Source organism: Hoplias malabaricus, chromosome 18, assembly GCF_029633855.1.
Source record: "Hoplias malabaricus isolate fHopMal1 chromosome 18, fHopMal1.hap1, whole genome shotgun sequence".
NCBI lineage: Eukaryota > Metazoa > Chordata > Actinopteri > Characiformes > Erythrinidae > Hoplias > Hoplias malabaricus.
Window position 1 is genome coordinate 16,754,046 of NC_089817.1, and position 26,095 is coordinate 16,780,140.

The window sequence follows — 26,095 nt, forward strand, 5'->3', positions numbered from 1 at the left end:
CAATTTGCTTTGAGAAATGGCAGTGACTATATGCTTTTCTCAATCAATTTGTGCCAATTAATATCTATTAGTATATGGTAAATAATTCTGTTTATTTTCCACTGAGCCTATCATTCATAAAACAGGTCCTGGGCAAACCTCAGTGTGAGGTGTTGTACACGGAAAGAAAATCTAATATGGAACAATTTCCCATGACATAAAACTGAACACCGTAAAATCTCTCCCCATATTTGTGCGCGTATATTATAATATTTACGGTGCAACATAGGCATCGGTAGGACTGGCCTGATTGAAATGCCAACAGTTGCGAGGGCTGAAATAACTATAATTTAAGCGTGTTAATGCCTTTAGACTGATTTGAAGAAGAATATACGAGCTAACGAGTTCAGTACAAGGTGAAATGATGTGTGAGAAAGGCGGAAAATGCAATAAATCACACACCGTCGATTGACTGAAGGGATGACGTGTTCTATCAGGACCTCTATGCTGTTCCTGCTGCACAGTGTAAACAGCTCGGCTCAGTCTCCTTAAAAAAATGTAACTGCGCTTCTCCCAGCTATTCAATATCTCAACGTTCAATATTCTCTGTTGTAATGACTATATATCTTATGAATCTGCGTGTTTTTTTGTGTCTTAGGTCGAAAGTAACCTTTAAAATCACCCTCACGTCGGACCCTCGGTTACCATACAAAGTGTAAGTGACTTAGCACTGTTCTGTCAATTCCTGTCAGGAGACTTTGTTTATAATGCTGTATGCTTTTGTTCACGAGTTATTTTATTTAATGGTATATTTTATTATTTCTCATAGTGAACGGGAAGGCAATACCATCTATTTTTCTAAAGTGGCTTTACAGAGCATGCTAACAGTGACCCTCTTGCTGACACAGATGTTTAACACACAGGGTGTATATAGACCCGTCAGCTTTCTTGTATGTACACTCATTGGCTATTTTCTCAGTTTCATTTACCATATACTTTGTAGTTCTACAATTACAAATTGTAGTCCGTCAGTAACACTGTGTACATTGATTGCCTTCTTTCACTCGGTTACTCAATGCTCAGGACCACTACACTACCACCACAGAGCAGGTATATTTTTGTAGTGGATCATTCCCAGTGCCACAGTGACACAGATGTGTTACACTTGAACAAATGGTTTAGGGTTTTTAAACATTGTGTCCACTCACTCTCCACTCTGTTAGACACTCTTACTTTATTGGTTCAGCCCTGCTCATTTTTGACCAGAGAATTTGTGTTTTTTTATTTCAAGTTTGCTGAACATTTCACGTAACACTTTAGAATTATTTTTATTAAAAAAATAAAATAAAAAAAAACACCCCACAAAATTTCAAAATGGGTTCTCAGGGGATTTAAGCCCCCAGCCCCCAGCCTCCCTAAGATAACGTGAAGTTACCTTGGTATCTTCCTCTTCTCTGGGGAGTAACTGTTTTCATGTAACAGTTATGTGATTATATAAGTATAAATAAATGTAATTGTAATCTCTTATACTTAGTGAGAAAGTCAGAATGTTGGTGATTAACCAGGGTTTACACACAATCACATGTATATTCCCCTAAAGAAAAAGCTTAAAGCCTGGCTGTGGATGGGGGGAAAAAACCTTACTTTAAAATGGCATAACTTACTGTGATTAATCACACTTTTCTTTCTTAAGGCTTTTAATACATTTTTAAAATTTTAAATAAAATAATGAATGTAAGAACAACACAGTCACCACATTGTATACATTTTCAATACTTTTATAATATTAATTGCAACAAATTTCTGTGATAAATTACAAGTTAAAATACTAGTAATTCTTTGTATGGGGAGGAGTAAAACAAATACATATGTAAGTTAGTGTAGTATACACGACAAACTGGATAGAGGGATCTTCCTTATTATAATTATGTCAGTGTAGCTTTGATGGTTGCTGAATTAAAATCTCTTAGTTTACTAAGTAAATTTTGGGGTTAAACTTGGTCATACGATTAATCCATTTTAAAAGTCAACACTAGCCTTGACAGCATTATTTTAAAGATTATATATAGAATCTAAACAGGCTCCATTCATTAGGCAGTATGTGCCAAACCAAAAGTAACATTCTAATTGTTTTCAATTGTAAAATTTAATGTTAGCTAGTTTAATCAACATTCAATCAAGAAGCAGCGCAGTAGGTGTCATTTTTCCCACTTCCTGTATTCCTCATTCCAAAATAAAAGCCCTCTGCTTTTGTAATTGCTGTTATTTAATTATATAATCCTGATGGAGCGACATGCCACCATTGTTTCTGAAGTCACTTATTCATGCAAAGATATCACCATTTAAAGAGTGAGTCTCTTCATACACCAGTTAATACTTTAGATTATACAAGAGAAGTGCTATGAAATGTAGTCATAAGTGTTTCCAGTGATTTTTGCTCATTACTGTGACAAAGTTAATGGACTTTTATTCATGAACTGTGTTTCTCAGGTAAATTCATGAGTTTCTCAGGTAAATCTACTGCTAGTGAAGTACTTGAAGTGGATTTGGTGTGTGCACTAAAGCAGGAGAATTGGACAGTTGGCTGCCACTGATGTTATTTTTAAAGGCGGATACATAAGTGTAATTAATTCTACCTAAGTTTATTGGAAGACAGAGTGAACATAAATGACCTCAGTAGATTAACTTGTCCAGAGTTTTTTATTCTCTGATCATTTACAGACAGTCATTTTTTGAGAAATTGATGTATTATTTAACAATATGTAATATTTGAACGTTTTTTCCTAGGTTTTGAGTATTAAACTACTTGGTCTGTTATAGATGGTCACATCAAGTTTGTAAGACATAAGTTGTAGAGTTAATAACAAGACGTGATGGAATTTTACAACATTCTTCACTTAATATTTTAAGCTCAAGGAATGGGGTGGGGGAAAAAACCTGTTTTCAATGTTAAGGTTGAATCCCATTTCACACCATGGCCCCACCACTTAGCCCTACTCCTCCATTTTACCTAATTGAGTGTCTCAATTCTTCTGGGGATAGAGGAATAGGGAATAGTTTTGGAATTGTATGGTTCTTCAAATGAAAATGTTTCAAATACACATTTCAAACTGAGTTTTTTGAAAACCTTGTAAATCACCATCAAGGAAACCCACAATCATCAGTATTTTATACTTGTAAACTATGATAATAATTGTATTATTTTAGTTTAATGTAATTTCAATGTATTAGGACACATTAAGTTATAACAAGCATAAAACTTTGCTAGTAGTATGTTGATGTCTTGATAGTTAGATAGTAAAAGTTCCTCCTTCAATAAGGAATGCTACCGCAATATTGAAGGTAGAACTAGAAGTTTAAAAAAAAAAAAAAAGAAGCAGGCTGTAATAAGCTGAATTCAGCGTCCTGTTACAGAAGAGTTAGAAGTGGGTAATTAAAATATGATTGTTGAAAGCTTCTGAAGGCATTAGACAGAGTAAACTTAAGTCCAGCAACGAGGTTGCAACACTCTATACCACTTTGTGGCTGAGTTGCTGTTGTTCCCAATTGCTTCCACTTTGTCATAATACCACTAACAATTGACTGTGGAATATTTAGCAGCAAGGAAATTTTATGACTGGACTTGTTGCACAGGTGGCATCTTATCACGGAACCACACTGGAATTCACTGAGCTCCAGAGAGCAACCTATTCTTTCACAAATATGTGTAAAAGTCTGCATGCCTAGGTGCTTGGTTTTATACAGCTGTTGCCATGGAAGTGATTGGAACACTTGAATTTAATGATTTGCATGGGTGAGTGAATACTTTTGGCAATAATGTAGGTGTGTAACATCCAATATATTGTGGACACACAATATTAGCATTTAATGCAGTATTTGTCATGTTTGGCATGTACCTTTTAAAAATGCCAGGCTGTGATGTAGGGTCTTGTGTTGTTTATATATCATGTTCAAGTGTAAATCACATGGCATATGGAAAATTAGCATACAGTGATTATAATATCTTCTTTGTGTAATGTCTCTCAGTTGAGTGAGTCGTGGGAGACGCTGGCAGAAATTAAGCCTCATGGAATTTTCACTGAATTTCATGAAATGGTACTGAAAAGCCATTTGTATACATCCATTTATAATAACTGGGTTTGTCATATTCTACACAAGAATCGTCACCTATCATTCTGAACCTGATGTCTGGTTACTCTAAACCAAATGGTTCACTAAATGAAAGCAAAACATAAGAAGACAAAAGAAAAAATTCATTAGCCCAAATTTGCTCAAGCTACAAATTTGTTTTTACAAAGCTGTTTTTTTTCCCAAAACAATAAAAAGAAACTTGCATCAATATAAAACACCATCAAACCTGTCTGAACATGCCTGAAACTCAAATAATTCAATCTAAGCCACATTTGCTATTAATTTAATTTAATTTAATACATTTTATTTTTATTGGCTCGTTTTAAAGTATGATACTTGTAGCTAGAGTTCTCAATGAAAATGACAAGCCTGAACACATCCAACAGTGTAACTTGATGTTTTGATTTAACAGAATTTTGCCCAAAAATAAAAGACAGAAAAAAGGCTGAAAAATATTTAAATCTGTTTTTAAAAAAATAAGGATAAAATACCAGTGATCTAACATTTTACAAATAATTGTCATGGTGATAAAATTCTGAATGGTTATTGAAAACAGTTTTTACTAGAACATTACACAAGCAATTTGTAATCACTACTCATTCTAAGTATCAAGAGAGGGTACAACAGTCAAGTGGTGGAAGAGTGGCCTTCTCCATTACAGGTTGGACAACTGTAGAAAAGATGAAATCCCACTCAGAATACATAACATGCCGCACAGAGCAAAATAACAGAAGTAGAATGTCTCCACTGGCCATGAGCAGGCCTACTTTTTCAAAAGTAGAAAAGAAAATTTCAAACCATAATGCCAAGTGTATATTTAAATAATTTTTTGCATTGTCTTGGATGGCCAACCATTCTCATGGATTTATTTGTAAAACAGAATTTGAAGCCCTATTTAACTGTGTTTATTGATTTTTTTTATTTTTTTTTTCTCCCCAAATTTACTATATATATATATATATATATATATATATATATATATATATATATATATATAAACAGAGCTCTTTAAAAACATGATGCATATAAATGTCTCAGGTACCCATGCCTATTTCACAAATTTTAATATCTAAATGGAGAAAAATGTTGAAAGAAACAATAAAACAACATAAACTGCACAATTTTTATTTTTATGTTTGGGTATAAAAAGAAGTACCTTGTTTTTATTACACCCTGCACTTATTTGGTGAAGGTAAACCATAGTGTTGTGGGTGAATCTCAATGATGATATTTTATATATTGTATCAAACATAGCACAGTGTCTTGGCAGTGAAAAGTAAAGAGTAATATGAGGAACTCAATTGTATGAACTGAATGAGTAAGTTGTGGCATATTAGTATTGGCACTTATTTTTGGAGTGAGGTCTGATTCCAGAAAGCCCCAAAAGTTCAAGGTAGGCTTACCTAGTTTGCTGTTAGGAATGAACACACTCACCTGTGCATCTGTAAATCGGCTAATCAGAAGTGGTGTCCTTGATCTACGGTGTTTGTCAGCCTAGTCAACTCATTGCATTTATTTATTGTGCAATTTATTATTTATTACTGTTTATTCTAAATGTATTAGTTTTATGTTTATTTTTACTGGTGACCTGCGATTAATATGATTGAGATATTGAAAGTTGGGCGTTTAGATTAAAACAATCTTAATTTATTGGAGAAGGTCTTATCATGGCTATTTGAATTATAAATCAACACGAACTGACTGACATGCACATGCTTTGTTTTGGATAGATGTAGTAAATAAGTTCTTAGTCTTTTTAATGAGAGACTTTTTAATAGCTTGTCTACAGATTTAGCTCACTTGTTTATGATTTTTCTTTTCCTTTATTTTGTTTGCTGCCTGCTGTGTTTCTGGCCTTGAGCTATCCGGCTCCTTAAATGAAGCGTGCATTCATCATGCTGATGATACTTTAGCAAAAGATCCGATCACTGTCTTGGTTCTTCAGCTGATTAGCTTTTCTCTCTGTCCTCTTTCAGATTAAGCGTGCCCGAAAGCACACCTTTCACAGCGGTGTTGAAGTTTGCAGCAGAAGAGGTAAGACTTTTTGGACCATAACCACAGAACGTAAGATTTTGCATGTGATGGAACTGTTTAAAAAGAGATTTTGCTTATTTTGGGTGGCCTTGCTGGGAGTGTTGACATTACCCCAACTGTCCCTGTAATGATCCGTTGCCTCATTTTCACAGTAGTCAGCCACATTGAAACATGAGGAATGATTCTGCTTGCAGTGAGCTTCAGACTAATAGCCTAATATCCACATTCTGCCTTGTATACAGTGAATTGATTGTTCTAGATGTATAGATTCCATTATTCCCCCAATTATTCCTCTCTCTTCATGCTTTTCCCAGTTTTTCTCTCTTTCTTAAATTTTTCCTGTCTATTTGGGAACAGGGGGTGCAGAGCCAATCTCAATAGCATTAGTATCTTTCTCTCTCTCTCCACCTACTGAGAGTGTGAAAGGCCCATTATGGGCAGGCAGAGTGAAGGATTGCACTCATTTTGTAATGTTCCGTAATGTTTCGAGATCCTGCGATGCGGCACAAAAGCCTGGTGATTGCATCTATCAGGGTTTTTATTTTTTTTATTTTATTTTATTTTATTTATTTATTTTTAACTGCAGTATTTAATGCATGCCTTGCCAAACCTAGCACTGCTTCCTTCACATTAATGCTTCCTGAATAAGATGCAAAGGTTGACAGGGCCATAATAGGCTTCTGGGGTAAAAGGAGAAGTGGAGAGAGCAGAAAATGATGGAGCATTTATTTATTTATTTATTTATTTTCCCCCCTCCATTCATTTCGCCCATTTTGTGCCCCTGAATATCCATTGTGGTGTTAGTAAAAGTTTCTAAAAGGTTCTTTTTCTCCTGTCTTTCCTATCTCTCCGCTCGCAAATCCCCCAGACTACACACATCCCTCCACAGATGAAAATGCATTTGCTTTGTCTAGTCCTCTAATTCTGATTCAGTGTGAGTGGCAGTAATTGATTTGCGACCGCCCCATGTCCCCTAGTTACGCTGCTGCTTTTTGCGCAGAAATGTCATTGTGACTTCTGGTGTGTTTTTCCTCAACCCCCGACTGAGTTCACACTCTTCAGTTCCCCAAGCTCCCTCCTGTTCTTTTCTACCTCTGTCGCTCTCTCGCCCTCTCTCTGTCATTTCCACCCACTTCAGCCTCTTTTGTCCTTTCCTTCTTGCTTTCAGCTGTCTAAATCTCCCGAACAGAGACCTCAAATTACCTGCAATAAACACAAGAGCTAGTGGAAATCTATTGCTCGGTCTGAGAGAGACTGGTGCAGAGGGTTCAGTGGTGGTATTTATCCTGTGTGCCCTTATGCAAGTGTGTATGTATGTGTGCGCGTTTGGTTTTGCATTTATTTCACATATCCTTCTTTCTTCTTTAAAGTTTAAAGTGCCTGCCGCTACCAGTGCCATTATTACAAATGGTGAGTAGAGATGTATGCTTTTGTTTTTCTGAACTATCCATTTTCCAGCACAAGCACAATTTTTATGCAAATTTAGCCTAACTTTTGGTGAGGCCACAAGATCATGACAGCTGAGAGATCTGCATTTTCCAACTCAAAGATTTGTGTGCTGCCCAGCTACTGTTTGATTGCAGATTCATGTATGTAAAAGGGGATATATTCGTGTATGTAAAAGGGGATATCAGCCATGTGTCAGATTCCAGTACTGATAAAAGCCCTTGCACAATGAGGCACAGCGTTGCGGACTTCAGTGCTCTGCCTCATTAAATCTCACTCCTGATTTAAGATAATGAGCAAAGCCTTCATGAATTGAATTTAGAGCATCGACCAAGGGACAGTGCTCATCTCCACAGAGCTACAGCCCAGAAAATACATAACTGATGTAGGTTGCTACTAATAAAAGTGAGCATGACATAAAACAGGGCTGTCTGTGCACAAATATAACGTAGATAAACTGTCCAATAAGCTGAGTATTTTCAGTGTTTTCAGATAAATAAATATAATCACAGACAGAACCTTGAAAATACATTTTGAATCTTATACCATGCGGTTGGTTCTTAACATTTCTATTTAATCTTAAAAAATTTCCTGCAAAATAAATATTTCACTCTCAGTGAAGTGTAAAAATTGAAAGTTTCAACTTTGATCATGAGCATAGCATTACTACACCAAAATGAGCTAGATTTACAGAGGCACAGCTATATTTATTAGTCCATCCATCCATCCATCCATTATCTGTAACCGCTTATCCAATTTAGGGGGGTCCAGAGCCTACCTGGAATCATCGGGCGCAAGGCGGGAATACACCCTGGAGGGGACGCCAGTCCTTCACAGGGCAACACAAACACACACACATTCACTCACACACTCACACCTACGGACACTTTCGAGTCGCCAATCCACCTGCAACGTGTGTTTTTGGACTGTGGGAGGAAACCGGAGCACCCGGAGGAAACCCACGTAGACACGGGGAGAACACACCAACTCCTCACAGACAGTCACCCGGAGCGGGAATCGAACCCACAACCTCCAGGTTCCTTGAGCTGTGTGACTGCGATTAAATTAAATGGACCATTATGTATTTGTTGTAATGCTATGGTTAAGGCGCATTAATCCCTTAACTACCATTGAACTGTTAAGATGGCCAAAATTATAGGTTGGGGACAAAACACCAAAAAAAAAAAAAAAAAAAGTTTAGATGGTGTAAACCCTTCACATACGCACAGTAACATTCCGGAGTTTACCCAGAGGAGCTGCGTGTGTGAATGCGAAAACTTTATACCGACTTTATCCCACTAGCCTCATAGTCAGCTTAAGAACAGAGCCCGCTAATGCCCCAGATTTTCTCTGACACATGCTGCACAAGCGAGAGCGCTCCTGACACAGAAAATCTCCTGTTGTACACATAATGTGTGAAAGGACCAATCCGGGACATCTCTGGAACTGATACTGCAGAATTTCTCCAGAGATTCTCCAGTGTTCATGTGCGAAAGGGGCAGAACAGCAACTAATAAACATGACTACTAACTCAGTCAGTTGTATTGAAGTACTTGCTTCAAACAAGACCAAAAAATACACTGCAGACATTGGTTATTGCCGTGTCGCTAACATTAGCTGACTTCTGAGCCCCTACTAATACTCTCACATAGCCTTATTTTTCATTTCCCTTCCTTGGCTCAAATGTGCGAAATACAAAAACAACATAAATTCAAGCTCTGACTTCCTTCTTACGAGCCAGTTTAAAGGTAGCATTTATCACGCAAAGTAATGAGAGCTTCCAGACCCTTAGACGAATCAGAAGTTGGTTTTGAGAGGTTAATCCTTTGTATTGATAGAGAAATAATAATAGTGAGGAGTCATACATAAATCAAGGCTTACTGAGTCCAGTAGGAGTTCATCATTTAATATTGAATGATGAGAAGACAATAAACAGTAGGGCGTTGTACAGAACTCATTTATCTGTTGGAGAGCAGAGCATGGATATTGCAGACGTGCAGCATTCTGATTATTCAGTGTTTGTGGCTGTGTGTGTCTGCTCATCAGCACTTTGTGCTGTTGCTTGCTCATCTGTCTGACTTATTGTTTGTTTTCCACTTTAACTTTTGTGCGCATAGCTGCCATCATGGTATTTCAATTTATTTTTTTTTCCTTTCTGCAGATGGCATCGGAATCAATCCAGCACAAACAGCAGGTTCGTCTTTCATGTGTTCCACGCTTTCTAATAACAGACCATTACTTTCACAGGCTTGTACTGAAATGGCCTTTCTCCTCAACCTCATCTGTTTGGTTCAGGCTTGGCTGAGAATAACTGTCTGTGCCCCCACACCCATTTCTCAAAAAAAAAAAAAAAAAAGTAATAATAATAAATAAATAAATAAATAATGTAGTTCATGTAAACAGATGGGGTTGTGTGTTTAGTCCACTGAAAAGCAGTCTCGGCGGTTGGCTGTCTAATGCCTTTAAGCAGATGATATTCTGAGAGAATGCTCCTCTTTGAGGACCCCTATGTAAATTTCACATATTAGATAATGAATATTGATGATTCGCTCTGAGCAGGCATACTGCAGCATGTCTTTTCCCCTTGTTATGAGATCACATCCTTCTCAGTGGATTGCGTTTCAGATGTTTTCCATTCTAATTTATTCTTTTCTACATATTTTATACTGCAGCCTGCCCGCAAATCGTGAAGTTATGTAACTATGTGGATCTCCAGAGTTATAGTCTCCTATGTATTGACCAATGAGATCAGTGCAATTATGTAATAACAGCTGGCTGAGATTGATGTTTAAAAATGACTCCATTGGAACATTTCGCTTAGTGGTGATGAAGCACTAACAGGACTATTTTACTACCAAGCTTTAAAAATTGACATATTTTGAGACTTCACATCTTTTTTTATCTATGTCACCACATTTGCAAAAGCACATCTTTCAATTGCTAAGAGTTTTATTTATTTATTTATTTTTCAGTGCCATCAGTATGTCATCATACACTGACTTTTTAAAATCCCGATTGACAAGTAATTAGAAGCTAAATAAGCTAATATTATTCTGTTTACTTAATGCTTCTCATTGTTGTGATAGCATTTAATCATTTTATATGTGGGAATCACGTGATTTTCATGTTCATGTGAAGTTCTGATGATGATAAATGTTTTTGAATAATAGAAAATAATATAAATATCAAAAAACATATGCTTAGTGATTTTTTGTTCAACTCAGTCTATAATAAAGAAAGACAGGAATATATATATATTTCATTGTAAATGTTATCATGATATCGTTAGCTTGTTTTAGCATCAGTTCATGATACAAACGAATTTATAATATTTATTAAGTTTATAAAAACCATTGCATAGGGCTTTATAGTGGCAGTGAATAGATTTTTATTGTGTTAAACTTGAAGACATTTTGCTTTTGCTTCTATATTAAACTTTTAAACAGTGCTTTCCTTTAATTCTTACTTTTTAAATACACAGACATTGTTGATTCACAGATATTTAGTGAATGGTAGAGTATACATTGTGAATTGTAATTTTCAGCTTTTTGTTAATAAATTCACAGGAAATGTGTTCCTGAAACATGGATCAGAACTTCGCATCATTCCTCGGGACAGAGTCGGAGCAGGATGTTCTTTGAGGAGTATCTGACTGTTCTGGGATTATTCTTCACCTCAGATGACTTGCCCGCTTGTGTATTTATTGTCCAGCCCTGAGCTGTCAAAACTTGTGCTTCATAACAACCACAGCTGCAGCAGGTACAAATCTCAGCAAATTTCTGTCTCCCTGCTTCATGGACTTCAACAGTCAACTCCCATTCTGTGATTCATGCTTTCTGGATAGTGAGCTTCCAATAAATTTCAGTTCACCCTCTACTTCAACAACTAATAAGTCTTTCTAGCCACCAAGCAGTTTCTCTGAATTTTAGCCATGTCACATCTGCTCAGTTTTATAATGTTGTATATTTTATACTACATTCTTTATGTTTAACGTTCTTTTACATTATTTTAAAGCTGATAATGTATGTATTGGGTCAGTATTTTCATACCTGTGACATTGGTTAGATTAAAACCCATGTATGTAGTTTCACAATTGAACAAACTGAACTAAATTGAAAGGAAAGAAATCCAGTTATTTTCACTTCTGAACGGATGATATTGCTGTTGTGTAGACACAAAGTGTAGACCTTGTATTTACAGAACAGCAGTTTATCGTACATATAGAAAACCTTCTGAAAACCCTTTTACATTGGTTTAGCTTCATTGTGCAAGCACAAGGTTTGTATGGAGGGTTTTGTTTAAGCTCCTTAGTTTTAAGATGCCTGGAAGGCATAAATAGGATTGTCAGCTTTCCACTGGTTTAAAAAATAAATAAATAAAAAGCAGCAACCATCAAAAATGAAGATAGGGTGTTTCTCATGACAGCGACACTTTTAAAGCTACATGGCTTTTGTTTTGCCCACGGCTGTTTTTAGGATGCCTCCTTCACTGGCTGGTGGAGATACAGTAAATAATGCACACATCAGTGTGATGAACAGAAGAAAACCTGCTTGTACTGTAACTCTTCCCAGGAGATCACCTAGTCCAGTTTGAAAATACATTGGGGGAAATGGAAACTAAAAATAAACTGTTCACCACGTGAAGAATCATGATTTGCTAATACACATCTTTATTTCCCTTAGTATTAAATTCTACTATGTACAACATGCACCTGTCTCTTTTGTCTTTTGTAGTTTTTCGAATACAATATACCGCTAACTCTATTGGCATTAACATTTATCTATGGGCTTCTCACTCCTTTGGTCTGTATGACTAATCAAAGTAATCTACCTTTTCACCGTGTGTCAGATATTATTTAGGATATTGTATCCATAGCCTTAATAAGCATCTCCTTGGTATTCTCGGTTATCTTTTTGAACAGCTTACAGACCTCAGTATCACAGAAAGACCTCAAGTGATATGAGATACCAAAGTCTTTGACATTGACAGGGGGTCTTTTGACAATAAGAAAGTCCAGTGTATGGCACGGTTTACAGTTGAGACAACCCAAAGGTGTCATATACTGTCAAATGTTTTTAGTGTGAATTTTAAATTCATCAGTGTTGATAAATTAAAAAAAAAAATCAGTTAACAGCCTTTGTCGTTAATAAAGCTTAATGAACAGAGATGATGTTATGACAATAATTATAATATCACAAATATACAAAACATCCAATAATAAAATTAGTCATCAGTGTGGCCTGTGTAAAATGTGGACACTGAATCAGTGCTTACTGAGATAGTACCTCCTTTGCTAGAAATTTCAGTATGCAAATGCCTTTTGTAGCCAGCTAAAAGCCTTTCCATTCTTGCAGTTGTGTATGTGTAGTTGTGTGATGTTTAGGTCAGGGGACCGTGAAAGCCACTCCAGCAGCTTGGGTTTGTCTCCTAAGGTAGTCCCTAGTGGATTTTGTGGTATGTTTTGGATCGTTATCCTTTGTAGAAGCCGGATTCAGCTTCGGCCTTTTAACAAATGGTTTGACATTTGCTTTCAGGATTTGCTAGTATTTTGTGGAATACCTTCTCTCCACCCATGCAGCATTACCAATGCCATTGGCAACAACACAACACCAAAGCACAACGGATCCACCCCCACATTTCACAGCTGGCAAGGTGTTCTTTTCATGAAATGCATTTACTTTTTTTTTTAATCCGTACAATTAAGTTTTAAAGCATTTTTGTGTAAGGTATATTTGTAATTTAATATTCAAACATTCTCCAGCTTTGTCATTTAACAGAAACTGTTACGTAGTATTACAAATAACAAATATATAGTCATTTTACATACAATTATGTTACACAATTAATTTGTTTTTGATTATGGACCAAGGCTGTAACTGCAGAAAGAAGCAGTGGACCAACACTCCTATCTGCAGATTCTTAGAAGGCATATGGGGTTCTGATTCACATTTCTGGACAGGATATGAGCAGCTCTCTGAGTTCCAGATCTTCCTGATCTCATCTTGACCTCCGCAGTTCCCTTGAACTGCCATTTCTCAATATTACGTACCATGGAAACCTCAAGTTGAAAATGCCCCTGCCTTGGGAATATTGATTACATTCAATTTCACATATTCAGACAGTGATTTAATGGAGCCTATGGATGCTGAGTATTACCACAGTGTTTGAAGAGTCAGAATTACAGCTGGTGACCCGTTTCAGGACAGATTTGCCTGAGGTCTGAGAGCTTGTCAAAAAAAAACAAAAAACATCTGCCTCTTTCCAAAGCTTAGGGCAGAGATCCAGAGCTTGACATAGATGTCATTCTATCCAGACCTGGGCCTGTAAGATATTGAGTATTATTCATTTTGACAGTGTTTCTATTTTAACCGGAATGGTTTTTCTAGCATTAACAGTACCAGTTTACTTGCTCAGGACAATCACAGACGCTTCTCAGCCATGTGTGCATTAATATGAGTGAAGACAAACACACGAGTTACAAGGTGAGTGGTCTGAGAAAACTCAGATGGTGTGTTCCAAAAAGAGAAAAGTGAAAACAGCTTCTAACCAGGAATCTTTACACTGGCAGTTTGAAGCCGACATCTCTTATATGTTTAGAGACCGTGGCGGTGACTATTAAAAGGAGCAGTGTGAAGTGCTACTATAACGCAAAATACTGAATCATGCTATATTAGATTTCACACTCATTTGCTGATGACATAAGATGTTATCACTATAAGGCTACTCCAATACACAGTTTATGGCACCCATACATAATGCACATTAGATATTAGAATGTTCCAGACCTTCGCTTGAGGGAAGATTGTCTAATGGGATCTTATTGAATTGTAATTAAATATCCCCGGACATAGGGTGTCAAAACTTTAGCAGAGGACAAAAATAATATAGATTTTATATATATATATTACTTTATTTAATGAAACACAGTAAGTGTGCATTAGATTTTTTATTTTATTCTTTTAAACAGTGTGTGTTTACTGCTTCTCAAAATTCGTTAATTTGGCCAAAGGTTCCACAAATATTCACATATCCTTCTCAGTCTGTATAAGTCTAAAGAATAAAGGAAAAGGGGTGTGTGGGGTGGGGTGAAATGTAGCTCCTTCATATTTTAATAAAATGTACACATTTATAAGGTGTTATTTATTTTTAAGCCCACTGTATGACAAATGCAGTATGAGAAGGGAGACTATGAATAGAGCTGTTTACCATGATCTTTCTCTCCCTCAGAATTCAATCCTAATGGCATATACAAATAACAATGTGTGTGTCTGTCATTTGTAATGTGGCATTTATTTGCAGGCTCTAGGTTTCTCCCACCTTGTCTCGCCTCTGCTCTGCTGTTTTCCCACATCGTGGCTCAAAGTAAGTGGAGAGGAGCTCTGAGGGCTGCAAAGTGACAATTTCTCAACGTCCCCCCCCCACCGTCCATTAGTGCCGGGCACAGTAGGAGGGTCTGAGTATTCAATCGTCTGTCATAATGGATCTTTCATTTGTTTTAATCAGACAGTGAGCAGTGCCCATTGCCTGCCACTCATTACTGAGAAAAGGGAAGAAAAAAGGCCATTATAGATTCAGCAGGGCTGCTATTATTCCAGCGTTAGAGGGCCTGCTTTCTCTCGCATTTAAGAAGCCATCACTTCACTGTTCCTTTTCTTGGGCTTTGGCCCTTCGTTTATTAGCTGCTGAACGGATGCACAAGAAGTGTTCAAATGTATGCATTCTGTAAATGTATGACTTATTCCTATTCATTTAGTTTTTCCTTTTTTTCCATCCCAGTCTAGATGGCTATTCCTGTAGGACTGATGTGAACGATACAAACACTGAGAACCCAGGGAACACAGCGTACCGTACAACGCTGTATCATCCTTTGTTGTATAGTACTTCATTTGGTCTCATTTCTTGACGCTCTTATCTCTGAAGACTCTTCTAATAAAAATTTTAAAATAAAAAAACAACAACAACAACAAAAAAAATGTTTTAAAATGCGCAAATGTCCTGTATGTTCAAAAGAGACACAGCCATGTTATTTCCATAAATTCAGGTCTGCAGTAGGAGCTTAATCATGCAAATTAATGGCAATGAAACTGTTGAATATGGATGAAGGACAATACATTGATTTAGAATTAAGCAGTGTGGTCCGTGTCCAATGTGTGTGTGTGTGTGTTCTTTTTCTGGGTTTGTGCGGTTTTGCAGGTTATTGTCTCTAAACTGGAAGTTTTGAGTATTCAGGAAAAACACAGATACCCATTTAATCCACACATGACTACTACTAAAGAGCATACGCATATGTTTAGAATGTAACTATGTCAGAATGTGTTGGCACCCCTTCGTGCATTCGGCCATTTTAAGCTGCACCCTTTGTAGTCTCTAAAAAGGCTTACAATTATATTAAAATATCATATGCACAATGCCAATAGTCTACAGGAGTATAACTCCCACCAGCACTGGGCTGTGAAGCAGTGATCTCTGGTATGCCATACGTTACCTTTGGGATGATCTGAGGAAGCTGTTGTGACTACTGCAGCAAAAATCCAAACTGACTAATAATACCATTCATTTTCAATTTTAAATTAAATGTTGGCTGAGCAAAGTCCTCACACATTTGTACGTATTGTGGGTCATGAATAATTATATGAAAATAATCAGCTCTCAAGCCAGGTTTAAATGAGCAAACTCAAGGAGGGTATTAGCATAACAAAGATTTTAAAGATTATTTCTGCTTGTAAAAACAACTGAGGGTTTGCTGCTGTCATGTAAAGAGTGTATGAAATTTACCATTTTCTCTTGAGAATTAAAATATATGAGCTAAAAACCTCAACATCTTGCTGCTAGCATATAGGCTAAATCTGAATTTGTTGCTTCTGTATTAGGCGATCTGTTGATACACTAGTGGATGGTTTACAAATTGAAATCCTGAAATTAGCATCCAACACATACAACAACAATAAAGTTTTAGTTTACTTTGTCATATTTCAGTTATCCTAACTTGAAAAAGTAAACAATATGAGCGTAACACTCACTGCACTACTGCATAGAGCTTTACAGTTGTTTCTGTAATATACATGAAACCTTCTAGTAAATGTGCTTTGCTTTCTTGATTGTAACATTATTTTATCTGATTTAAACAACTCTTTACATGCATGTTTCAATAATGATTATTAGTCAGTCAGTCAGTCAGTGGCACAGTATGGGCAATAATATCTTTAAATCACAATGATTTTTCTTTGAAGTCATAATTCAATTTGATGGGGCAAAATGAAGCAGTGAGAAAAACAACATCAAGCTCTTTGAAACATGTAGCCTTTGAAATCTAGCAACTAATATTATTTGTCATACAATGTAAATTAAAAATTGTAATAAAATGTAAAAATTCTGTATTTTTATGCATTGTATGTTTCAACACCATTAGTTGGACAGAGTGCACAATTTTGGATTCTATGACAACGAAGTGCAAAATTCATTCAGAATTTCCATTCAGCCTCAAAGAATGTTCCACTTCCTCCTACCTCCAATATACATAATCAGAAAGTGTTTTTTCATTGCTAAAACAGAAAATATCACTTGGAGACAAACTACATGTTTGTGTAATTATAAGACAAGGTACTATCTGAAAAGCTCATGTCTGCACTACAACATAAATATACAAATATGCTCAAAGGTTTCATTCAACAAGAATTTGTCCTTCTTTGCTTGAGTTACAGCTTCTACTCTTGTAGGAAGGCTTTAAACTGGATTTTGATGCTTGATGATTTAATGATTCGTTGCTGTCACTATTTGAGGACATTCACTCACCTGAACAATAGATAGGTTGTGTACAGGTGTTGGATGATTAGTTTTGGATCAAGAAGTCTGCACCAGCCTTTCCAGCTGTGAAAATTGTCTGTTGTCTGTTATATACGTTCCACTGCCTGTATGGTGTTTGCTTGTCATAACTACAGATTCATTCTTATCACAGATAATGTCTCAAATCAAACTGCAGAGCTGAGTCAAAGTGATGCAGGTGCTATTTTTCTGAATATTTTGAGGGTGACACTGCATGCTTATCTATGAGACGTATGCATTTTACATTCACTGTATGGTTAATTTAGCTGCTTTAAAGGAACACTATGTAATATTTTTACATTTAAGTTACATCTTCAAAGTCATTGTGACGCTTCACTGACTTGTAATAGAGAGAATATAGCTGCTGTTTTAGCTACTCTAGGCTCAGCACTGCAGAAACTGCACTATGTAACCTTTGGAGGAGGGCAGGAAACCAGTGCTTCCACAATGCATTTATAAGAGTGCTTTGAAAATTATTTACACCAGGGGAAGCCCCAGGAGCCAACAACCCAAATCTTATATAGTGTTCCTTTAAAGTTAATTAATTACTGACTCACAGTGTCAGTAATTAACAACTCAGTTGTGCTTGTATAATCTCCATTAATAAAGCATCTGCAATAGAAAGGGATACACTGAGACAGCTGCACACTGCACATACGTTAATTTTGGCAGTTGATTGATTCATTCATTCATTATCTGTAACCACTTATTCAGTACAGGGTCGCGGTGGGTCCAGAGCCTACCTGGAATCATTGGGCGCAAGGCAGGAATACACCCTGGAGGGGGCGGCAGTTGATTTTGATTTAGTTTTAGGCTTAGTTTTTGACTAAAATGTGTTAGTTTTATTGTAGTTTTGACTCAAGAAAAATGAATGTTAAACATTTGAGTTTTTTTCCTATTAAAATTTTTTTTTATTAACATGTTTTTAAATCCACTCAAAATTATGGAAGGAATATGGACACTTTTTCCAAATATATAATTTTCCATTCATTTAAAATTAAAATCTTAAGTTAAAGCACAGCAGAATGTGCTTGTAAACTGAGACTCCAAGAATTTCAAGTATATGTCTAAAGCCATTATGTTTGATTGACAACAGCAAACATATGGAGAATTTTCCTGTTTTTATGAAAATTTGCATTTTATCAGCCTTTCCCATTTTCATTTATTGCATGACTGCCTACTGGGCTGGCCTAGAAGCACTTTGTGACTGACTGACTTACTGACCCACTGACACCTAATGTTCTAACGCATGTGTGATTAGGACCTGTTAATTCAGCCTATTTCACAGAGAGAACTTAAGGTGGAGCCACTACACCGTCTGTTGTTAGTTCAGTCATATTTCCCATTCCAGTCTGTGAACTAAAATTGGAAACAATCCGCGGTGAAAGGACTTATATTCCCTGGACAAGTACTCTATTCTGGACCTAAAAAATGCATGTTCAAATGATCAAGGGGTCAGAGAGTTAAGAGCTGAATTGGGACACGGTCGCACCGCTTCAGCGCTGTAGTTCACCGTTCACTGCGGTGCAGCTGTGTTTTAATGGAGCCTTGAATGGAAATGTGTTGAACATTGTTGAGGTAGTATTTATGTTTGGAGAATGTTTCTGTGACCCAGCCTTTTGTTTTCTACTATATATTTAATAAACAGAAAGTCATCTCATAACGAAGCAAATGTATAACGTATTGTGTGTTTCTGGACAGTGGGAGGAAACCTGAGCACCTGGAGGAAACCCACACAGACACTGGGAGAGCACATCAAACTCCTCACAGACAGTCACCTCGGAGCAAGACTTGAACCCACAACCTTCATGTCCTGGGTCTCAGCTGTGCGACGGCAACACTACCTGCTGCACCACTGTGCCGCCTACTGTTGTACACATGCTTTTAATTTACCATGCTAAATACCACGTGCTAAATACCCAGCTAGCACTGGGTGGTGGAGTGAAGGAGCTCCAATAATTTTGGAAGAGTTACTGTAGGGTTTGTGATGCATACCAAATCATACATCATCAGTTCCTAACAATATTTATGTGGCTGAATGCCATCAAATCCTCACAACAATGTTCCAATATCCACTGTAAAGCCTACACAGAATTGTACAGGCTGTTACAGCCACAAAGAGTGAACAAACACATTGTTAATACCTTTCATTTGAGAATATATTTTGATGAAGAAAATTAAACCTTCAGATTTATACTATTTGAAGTGTAAAATTATGTTTTTGGGGTTTTTTCCCCACAGTGTAATACTGTTTTTCCCATTCTGTGTGGGCGCGTTATGGTCTGCATGCTCTGAAGATAAGTTATCATGTTCTGCCAATTCTTCAAGTGCAGCTGAGAGAGAAAAACACACAGCACATGATTAGAACTCGTCCTTCTACTCAGCAGAATTGTTTCTCTTGGTTCAAACTGGTAATTAATTTGGCCGTTTTGGAAGAGAACCAGACAAAGATGTGTTCCAAACAGATTTCCAGGAACAGACTGTTCTGTCCTTAAAGACTATGTTTAAGCTGTGGTATAGCTGCACATGCTGCAATTACAGCATTCAGTGTTTAGTTATGCTATAGTTAATGACAACGATACAAGCTCAAGTAATAACTTAGGGTTCAGTCTGTACATTTTGCTCAAGATAACAGCACTGAAATGATGTTGCATTACATTGTTGAGAGCAATGTGTAGATGTATTTGTTTCATGCTTTTGTTTTTAATTAATTGTTTTCATTTCTTTTCAGAATATGTCACACCCTCTATATTCAGCCCTCTTTTTAAAACCACTTTTCAAAACAGGAGCATGAACGGAACAAATCACACAGCAGCACAACCCCTCACTTTCAAACAAAATACACCTACGTCAAGTCTCATTCTCATATAGAAACACACCCAACAGCTAAACAGATGTTTACTCTGGTTTGCATTCTGGCTTCATTCAGCATCTTTTTGTTGGAAGCCTTCTCCACCTACGTCCGTCTTTGTTTAGCAGAGCTGACCCCTGCATTCACCATTGCCTTTACCAACGCTTCAAGTCTCCGTGCAGGCAGGTAATCCATCCAAATATTTTTAAAACAAACCACTTACTCCAGCTTTAATGGTATATGTTTTTTTAAATAACATGATTTAAAAAATAACAATAATAAGAAGAATTATGTGTACATAGTTGTGCACTAAGGAGGCCATGGAACCTAGGACCTGGAGCTGTGTGGCAGTAACACTACCTGCAGCACTATAGTGCCCTCATTCAGAATCTTTTTACTGAAATATATATATATCATTCATTATCTGTAACTGCTTATCCAGTTCAGGGTCATGGTGGGTCCAGAACCTACCTGGAGTCATTGGGTGCAAGGCGGGAATACACCCTGGAGGGGGCGCCAGTCCTTCACAGGGCAACACACACATTCTTTCACACATTTGCACCTACGGACACTTTTGAGTCACCAATCCACCTACAAACGTGTGTTTTTGGACTGTGGGAGGAAACCAGACACTGAGAGAACACACCAAACTGTTTACATGAACCCACAACCTTCAGGTCCCTGGAGCTGTGTGACTGCAACACTACCTGCTGCCCTTACACTTATTGACTTCCCCTTCCACATTTGAAAATTTGTAAATATTTTGAGCACATCAAATGTGATCTGTATTTTGATTTATTTATTGCTTAATATATAGAAAACACCTCACTTTACTCAAATGAATGTAAGTGGTATGCATCTCCTTTAGGTCCCCTTTCATATTTAGTATTTCACATTAGACTGGGGGCTGCATGGTGGCGCAGCAGGTAGTGTCACAGTTACACAGTTCCAGGGGCCTGGAGGTTGTGGGTTCAACTCCCGCTCTGGGTGACAGTCCAAAAACACACGTTGGTAGGTGGAATAGTGACTCCTAAGTGTCCGTGAGTGAATGTGTGTGTGTGAAAGGTTCTGGATGCACTGCGACCCTGAACTGGCTAAGTGGTTAGGGTTAGATAATGAATGAATTAACATTAGACTGGTTTCAAGTAAGCAAACAGTCTGGAGAGCTGGCAAAGAGTGAAGAAACGTCCTCAGAATTTTATAAAAAAGTTTTTTTTTTATTAAAATCATGAATTTTGCCTTTAAGAGATGCATTCACTGACCTATATAATGCATCTTTTTTTCAGAAGTTTTAATTTGTGTATATCTGCCTGTCTGTACTGTCTCTATTATTTTATCTTGGCATAGGATCTACCCACATTTGACCTCCTCTTAAGGAGTGGGGTGCTTTTCCTTCTTTCTGTTCCACTGTCTTTTTCATCCTCAGTGTTTCAGCTGTTATTATTCAGGCCTATTTTTGCTCTGTGTGACATCTCAAGTGCAAGAGTGTGAATACACTACTTAAAGTATTAGTAAAAGTCTAAATCATCTTCAGCATGCTTCAGCTGCTACATTTCTTTTCAGATCTAAGGGGGTGAAAGGACAGTCCTTCACTTTGGCTGCTGTGTTTGTTTTTTGTTTTTTTATTTATATATTCTCCACCTACCTTTTTAAAACAGTATGAGTTAGAAAAGCCACAGCGCATGGTGAGTGGCAGAGCGCCTAAAAGACCCAGACTTCAGTTTAATTTTACACTTGATCCCACAGCACTGAGATGGCCAGGGGTGGACGCTGTTGGGAGCTGGGTGTCAGTGAAGCGTCCACTTGAAAAACAGATCAGGGGCTTTTTCTTCACAGTGCTTGAGTCTGGAGGATGTGGTGGAGAAACTTTATCTAGATCAGTGCACCACAGGGTGTTTTACAGGGAGCATTATAGGAGCATCACAGCTAATGGAATAGTGAGGTTCAGGATCCTCATTTATAAAACATGTAGTATATCACAGAATAAATTTTTACAGATAACAACAAAACAGGCTGCAATTTCTCCATTTAGAAAACAGTCGTTAGGTCAAGCCATGCTCACAGAACCTTCAGTACCACTGACACATCAGCTGAACGTTTCACAGCAATGGTGTAAATTTGCTCTTGACATTGGTGGGGACCTATGAAACTACCACTTGCCTGTTTTGTTTTTTGTTTGTTTGTTTATTTTCTTTTGCTCTGTGATAAAAACGTAAATGTAAGAGAACTGACCATTGGTAGTTTGTTGTGCAGTTCATTTGCAAACCATGTTATTCATAGCTACAGACGATTTTAGCATGGACTCATTTCATTAGCGAACCCCCCACCCACGACACACACTGATACAGAGGCTACACCATCACTCACTTGTATACAATAAATAGGCTGTATATAATTATAGGCGATACATGTTATTTACATCAGAAAAATCACCCTCACCCTTACAAAAGCCCATATTTATTCAAATATTCTAAGAATATATTTAAGTCAAATTTAATCATATACCTTTTTTCAACCATTCATCTTCTGTAAGCAATATCAAGCTGTGTGCAAATAGTTTACAGAATATACCTTTTCACACTGTGCACTAAAGGGAACAGATGCTTATTCTGTTACCAAAACAAATATGGAACAAAAAATTTAAACATTATACTTCTTTTACTCAGTCAACATATATATTTATAAATACACACACACCAACCGACCATAACATTATGACCACCTCCTTGTTTCTACACTCACTGTCTATTCTCAGAGAGCAGGTATAGTGTGAGTTGTGGATCTTTCTCAGCGCTGCACTGACACTGATGTGATGGTGATGTGATAGTGTGTGTTATACTGTGGAACTGTGCTGCTGGACTTTTTGAACACCATGTCCACTCACTGTCCACTCTGTTAGACACACCTACCCCTTGGTCTACTTGTAGATGTAAAGACAGAGGCAGCACCTCATCTGTTGCTGCACAGTGTATGTTGATCATCTCCTAGTCCTTCATCAGTGGACACAGGACGTTGTTGGTAGGATATTTTGGGTTGGGGGACAATTCTCACTCCAGCAGTGACACTGATGGGTTAAAAAACCCCAGCAGCACTGCTGTGTCTAATCCACTTTTTAAAGCACAACACACACTAACACACCACCACCATATCAATCACTGCAGTACTGAGAATGATCCACCATTCAGATGGCAGATTCTGAATCTAACACAACCCTGATCAGGATGAAAGAGTTACAGAAGATGAATACTTATTAAAAATATTGCTCTTTATTTTAACTGTATTGCTTTTAAAGTTAAAATCATTGTATTCATTCCACATACACACAATGTGCCTAGAACACGAGCACATAAAGTACTTGCACTAGGCCCATTTGCTGACGACTGAGCTCGATGTACTTGAGAAGATTGGAGGACCAGTGAGAGTTTAGGTGATAATGAGGCATTTGGGTGTCAAGGCCGGAGTGTGTGTGTGTGTATGTGTGTATGTGTGTGTGAGTGTTCAAGAGACACAGAGAGACAGTAACACTTGCCATGCAGAACTGTATGAAACCAAAACCAAAGGCTTAGGTTCCTCTGCAGAGTGTCAGAGCGGCTCTCTGGCAGCTGCTCTGCTGAGGTGAGATTGGGATGTAAATTTAGCGAAGCTTTCACCTCATCTTGGCTGGGAAGAATGGAGACATTTCGTAATGTGTTATTTCTGACGAGGCTCTGGTTTTTAAGACCATCCCCGTGGGAGGCCTGTGGATGATTGATAAAAGGAACGAGAGTGCGTCACTGCTGAACGGGATTGTGCAAAGTCCTCTGCCAAGGAAATAAGGATCTGTCTCTGAATCTGACCCAGTTCCAATTGCACCTAAACCTCATACGGCTGCTGGAAATCTGGCCAAAAAAAGCTGCTGCATGTGACTGTGATGTCAGGCATTGATGTAAGATGATTAGTCCTGGATGCCATCGCTCCAGAGAACCAAAATGTTGGTGTATATTGCACTGGTAAAAATGGATCAAACACAGAAGTGCTGCTGGAGTTTTTAAACCCCTCAGTGTCACTGCTAGATTGAAAATAGTCAACCAACCAAAAATATTCAGCAACCTGTGGGAAACAGCCTCTGACCACAGATTAAGAATTAGAGGATGACCGACACAAACTGTCAAGCACAACACACAATAGCATGTTGCCACTATGTCAGAATCATTTCAAAGCTGAGAATGATCCACTACCCAAATAATACCTGCTCTGTGAGTAAAAGGGAGTTAACAAAGTATGCAAAGCAACATAGGGTAATTGTATATTTACAATGCACACCTATATGATCAGTTGAGTTGAGAGAATAGACAATGCGTGTAGAAACATGGCATCTAAAATTCAGACCTACCTTAATAATCACTATAAAAGTCTAGCTTTCACCCTCAACATAGAACCCATTCTGGTTAAAATTACTAATGGTTTCCTTTGTTCAGCTGATTCAGTCTACACCTTTGACACGTTATCTCATCAGCTCATCATTGTCTAACACTGTATCAGTGGATTCAGAAGTCAGAAAGCTTTAACCACAAATGGCACCTACTTCATTTGGCTCGGCACGGCTTGACATGCTTTCAGTCCCAGGTCCCCGGTCACTTTTCTACTACCACAGCTCCCCTGCCAAATGTAACTGGTGCTGTTGTAAACTCCCATCTCTAATGGGAACGGCAAGCTTTGAAAACAACAACAATGGTGGCGGTAAATTTAAGTGCTGTTTACTTATCATGTATTAGCATGTTGTTTTCATATTTTTGGGACTAAACATGGCTCTGCACCCCAGTTACCAGACCAGCAGAGTTTTTTCCATTCCTTGTTTTATGTGTAGCTCTCAATGGAGGTTTTCATCAGACACCAATCCAAGGAGCCAAACAGCCTGTTTGTTTTACAAAGTTTGTGCTAAAGAAATGCATTATATAGTCTCTCTGGCCAATCAGCACTCTGCAAGGTTTAAACGTCATGTTTAGTTCCTACTCCGCTTGCTTGGAACCGGGCACAAGAAGGGACTAAAAAAGTACTCATCCCACATAACAAGTAGGTGCTCCACAGGGTTATATGTTGGGGCCACTCCCTTTTCTTTTTCTTTTTTTTAAGTTTTCTGGGACTATGGCATCAAATTTTACTCTTATGTTTAGGATATATAGCTTTATATGTCTAATAAGAAATCACCACAACTCTCCCCTGCAGTACATTTTCTGCTGATCTAAATGAAATACAGATAAAGGTGACAAGACTCAAAAGTGTTCCTAGGTGTCAATATGTGAGTGTGGGTCTCCTTGCGAAGGACTGGCACCCCCTCCAGGGTGTGTTCCCGCCTTGCGCCCAGTGATTCCGGATAGGCTCCGGACCCACCGCAACCCTGAACTGGACAAGCAGTTATAGACAATGAATGAATGAATGAAGAAAGGAGACAAACAACTATCCAAAACTGAACTATAGTAAGATTAGCTCTAACAATACACCTCTGCCTTTTAGTTTGTGGATTCTGGATTGTCATTTAATTATTAGTTTTAGTCAACAATTTTTTTAACATTGTAGTCTAGTTTCCATCCATCCATTATCTGTAACCGCTTATACAGTTTAGGGTCACAGTGGGTCCAGAGCCTACCTGGAATCATTGCGCGCAAGGTAGGAATACACCCTGGAGGGGGCGCCAGTCCTTCACAGACACACACACCCCTACGGACACTTTTGAGTCGCCAATCCATCTACCAACATGTGTTTTTGGACTGTGGGAGGAAACCGGAGCACCCGGAGGAAACCCACAAGGACACGGGGAGAACACACCAACTCCTGACAGACAGTCACCCGGAG

The 26,095-nt window shown here is 37.8% G+C and overlaps 1 protein-coding gene across 2 annotated transcripts; it reads left to right on the top strand.

Moving 5' to 3' along the window:
- The first annotated feature begins 346 nt into the window (after window positions 1-346).
- On the top strand, window positions 347-12,315 carry ufm1 (ubiquitin-fold modifier 1). 2 transcript variants are annotated; one of them, XR_010796120.1, is made up of 7 exons: window positions 347-537; window positions 638-694; window positions 6,087-6,144; window positions 7,515-7,554; window positions 9,752-9,784; window positions 11,157-11,349; window positions 12,066-12,315. XR_010796120.1 is itself a non-coding variant. In XM_066651251.1 (6 exons), coding segments are annotated over exons 1-6 (276 nt in total). In that variant the 5' UTR covers window positions 349-535; the 3' UTR covers window positions 11,243-12,314. The 2 variants fall into 2 exon arrangements, 1 of the variants encoding a protein (XP_066507348.1); XM_066651251.1 differs by having other exon boundaries at window positions 349-537; window positions 11,157-12,314.
- Window positions 12,316-26,095: the final 13,780 nt, after the last annotated feature.

Bases quoted from the DNA above. Each gene is read 5' to 3' on its own strand.
- ufm1 (XM_066651251.1), top strand. The intron at 695-6,086 runs GTAAGTGACTTA...GTCCTCTTTCAG, and splicing joins CCTCGGTTACCATACAAAGT to ATTAAGCGTGCCCGAAAGCA. The intron at 7,555-9,751 runs GTGAGTAGAGAT...TCCTTTCTGCAG, and splicing joins CAGTGCCATTATTACAAATG to ATGGCATCGGAATCAATCCA.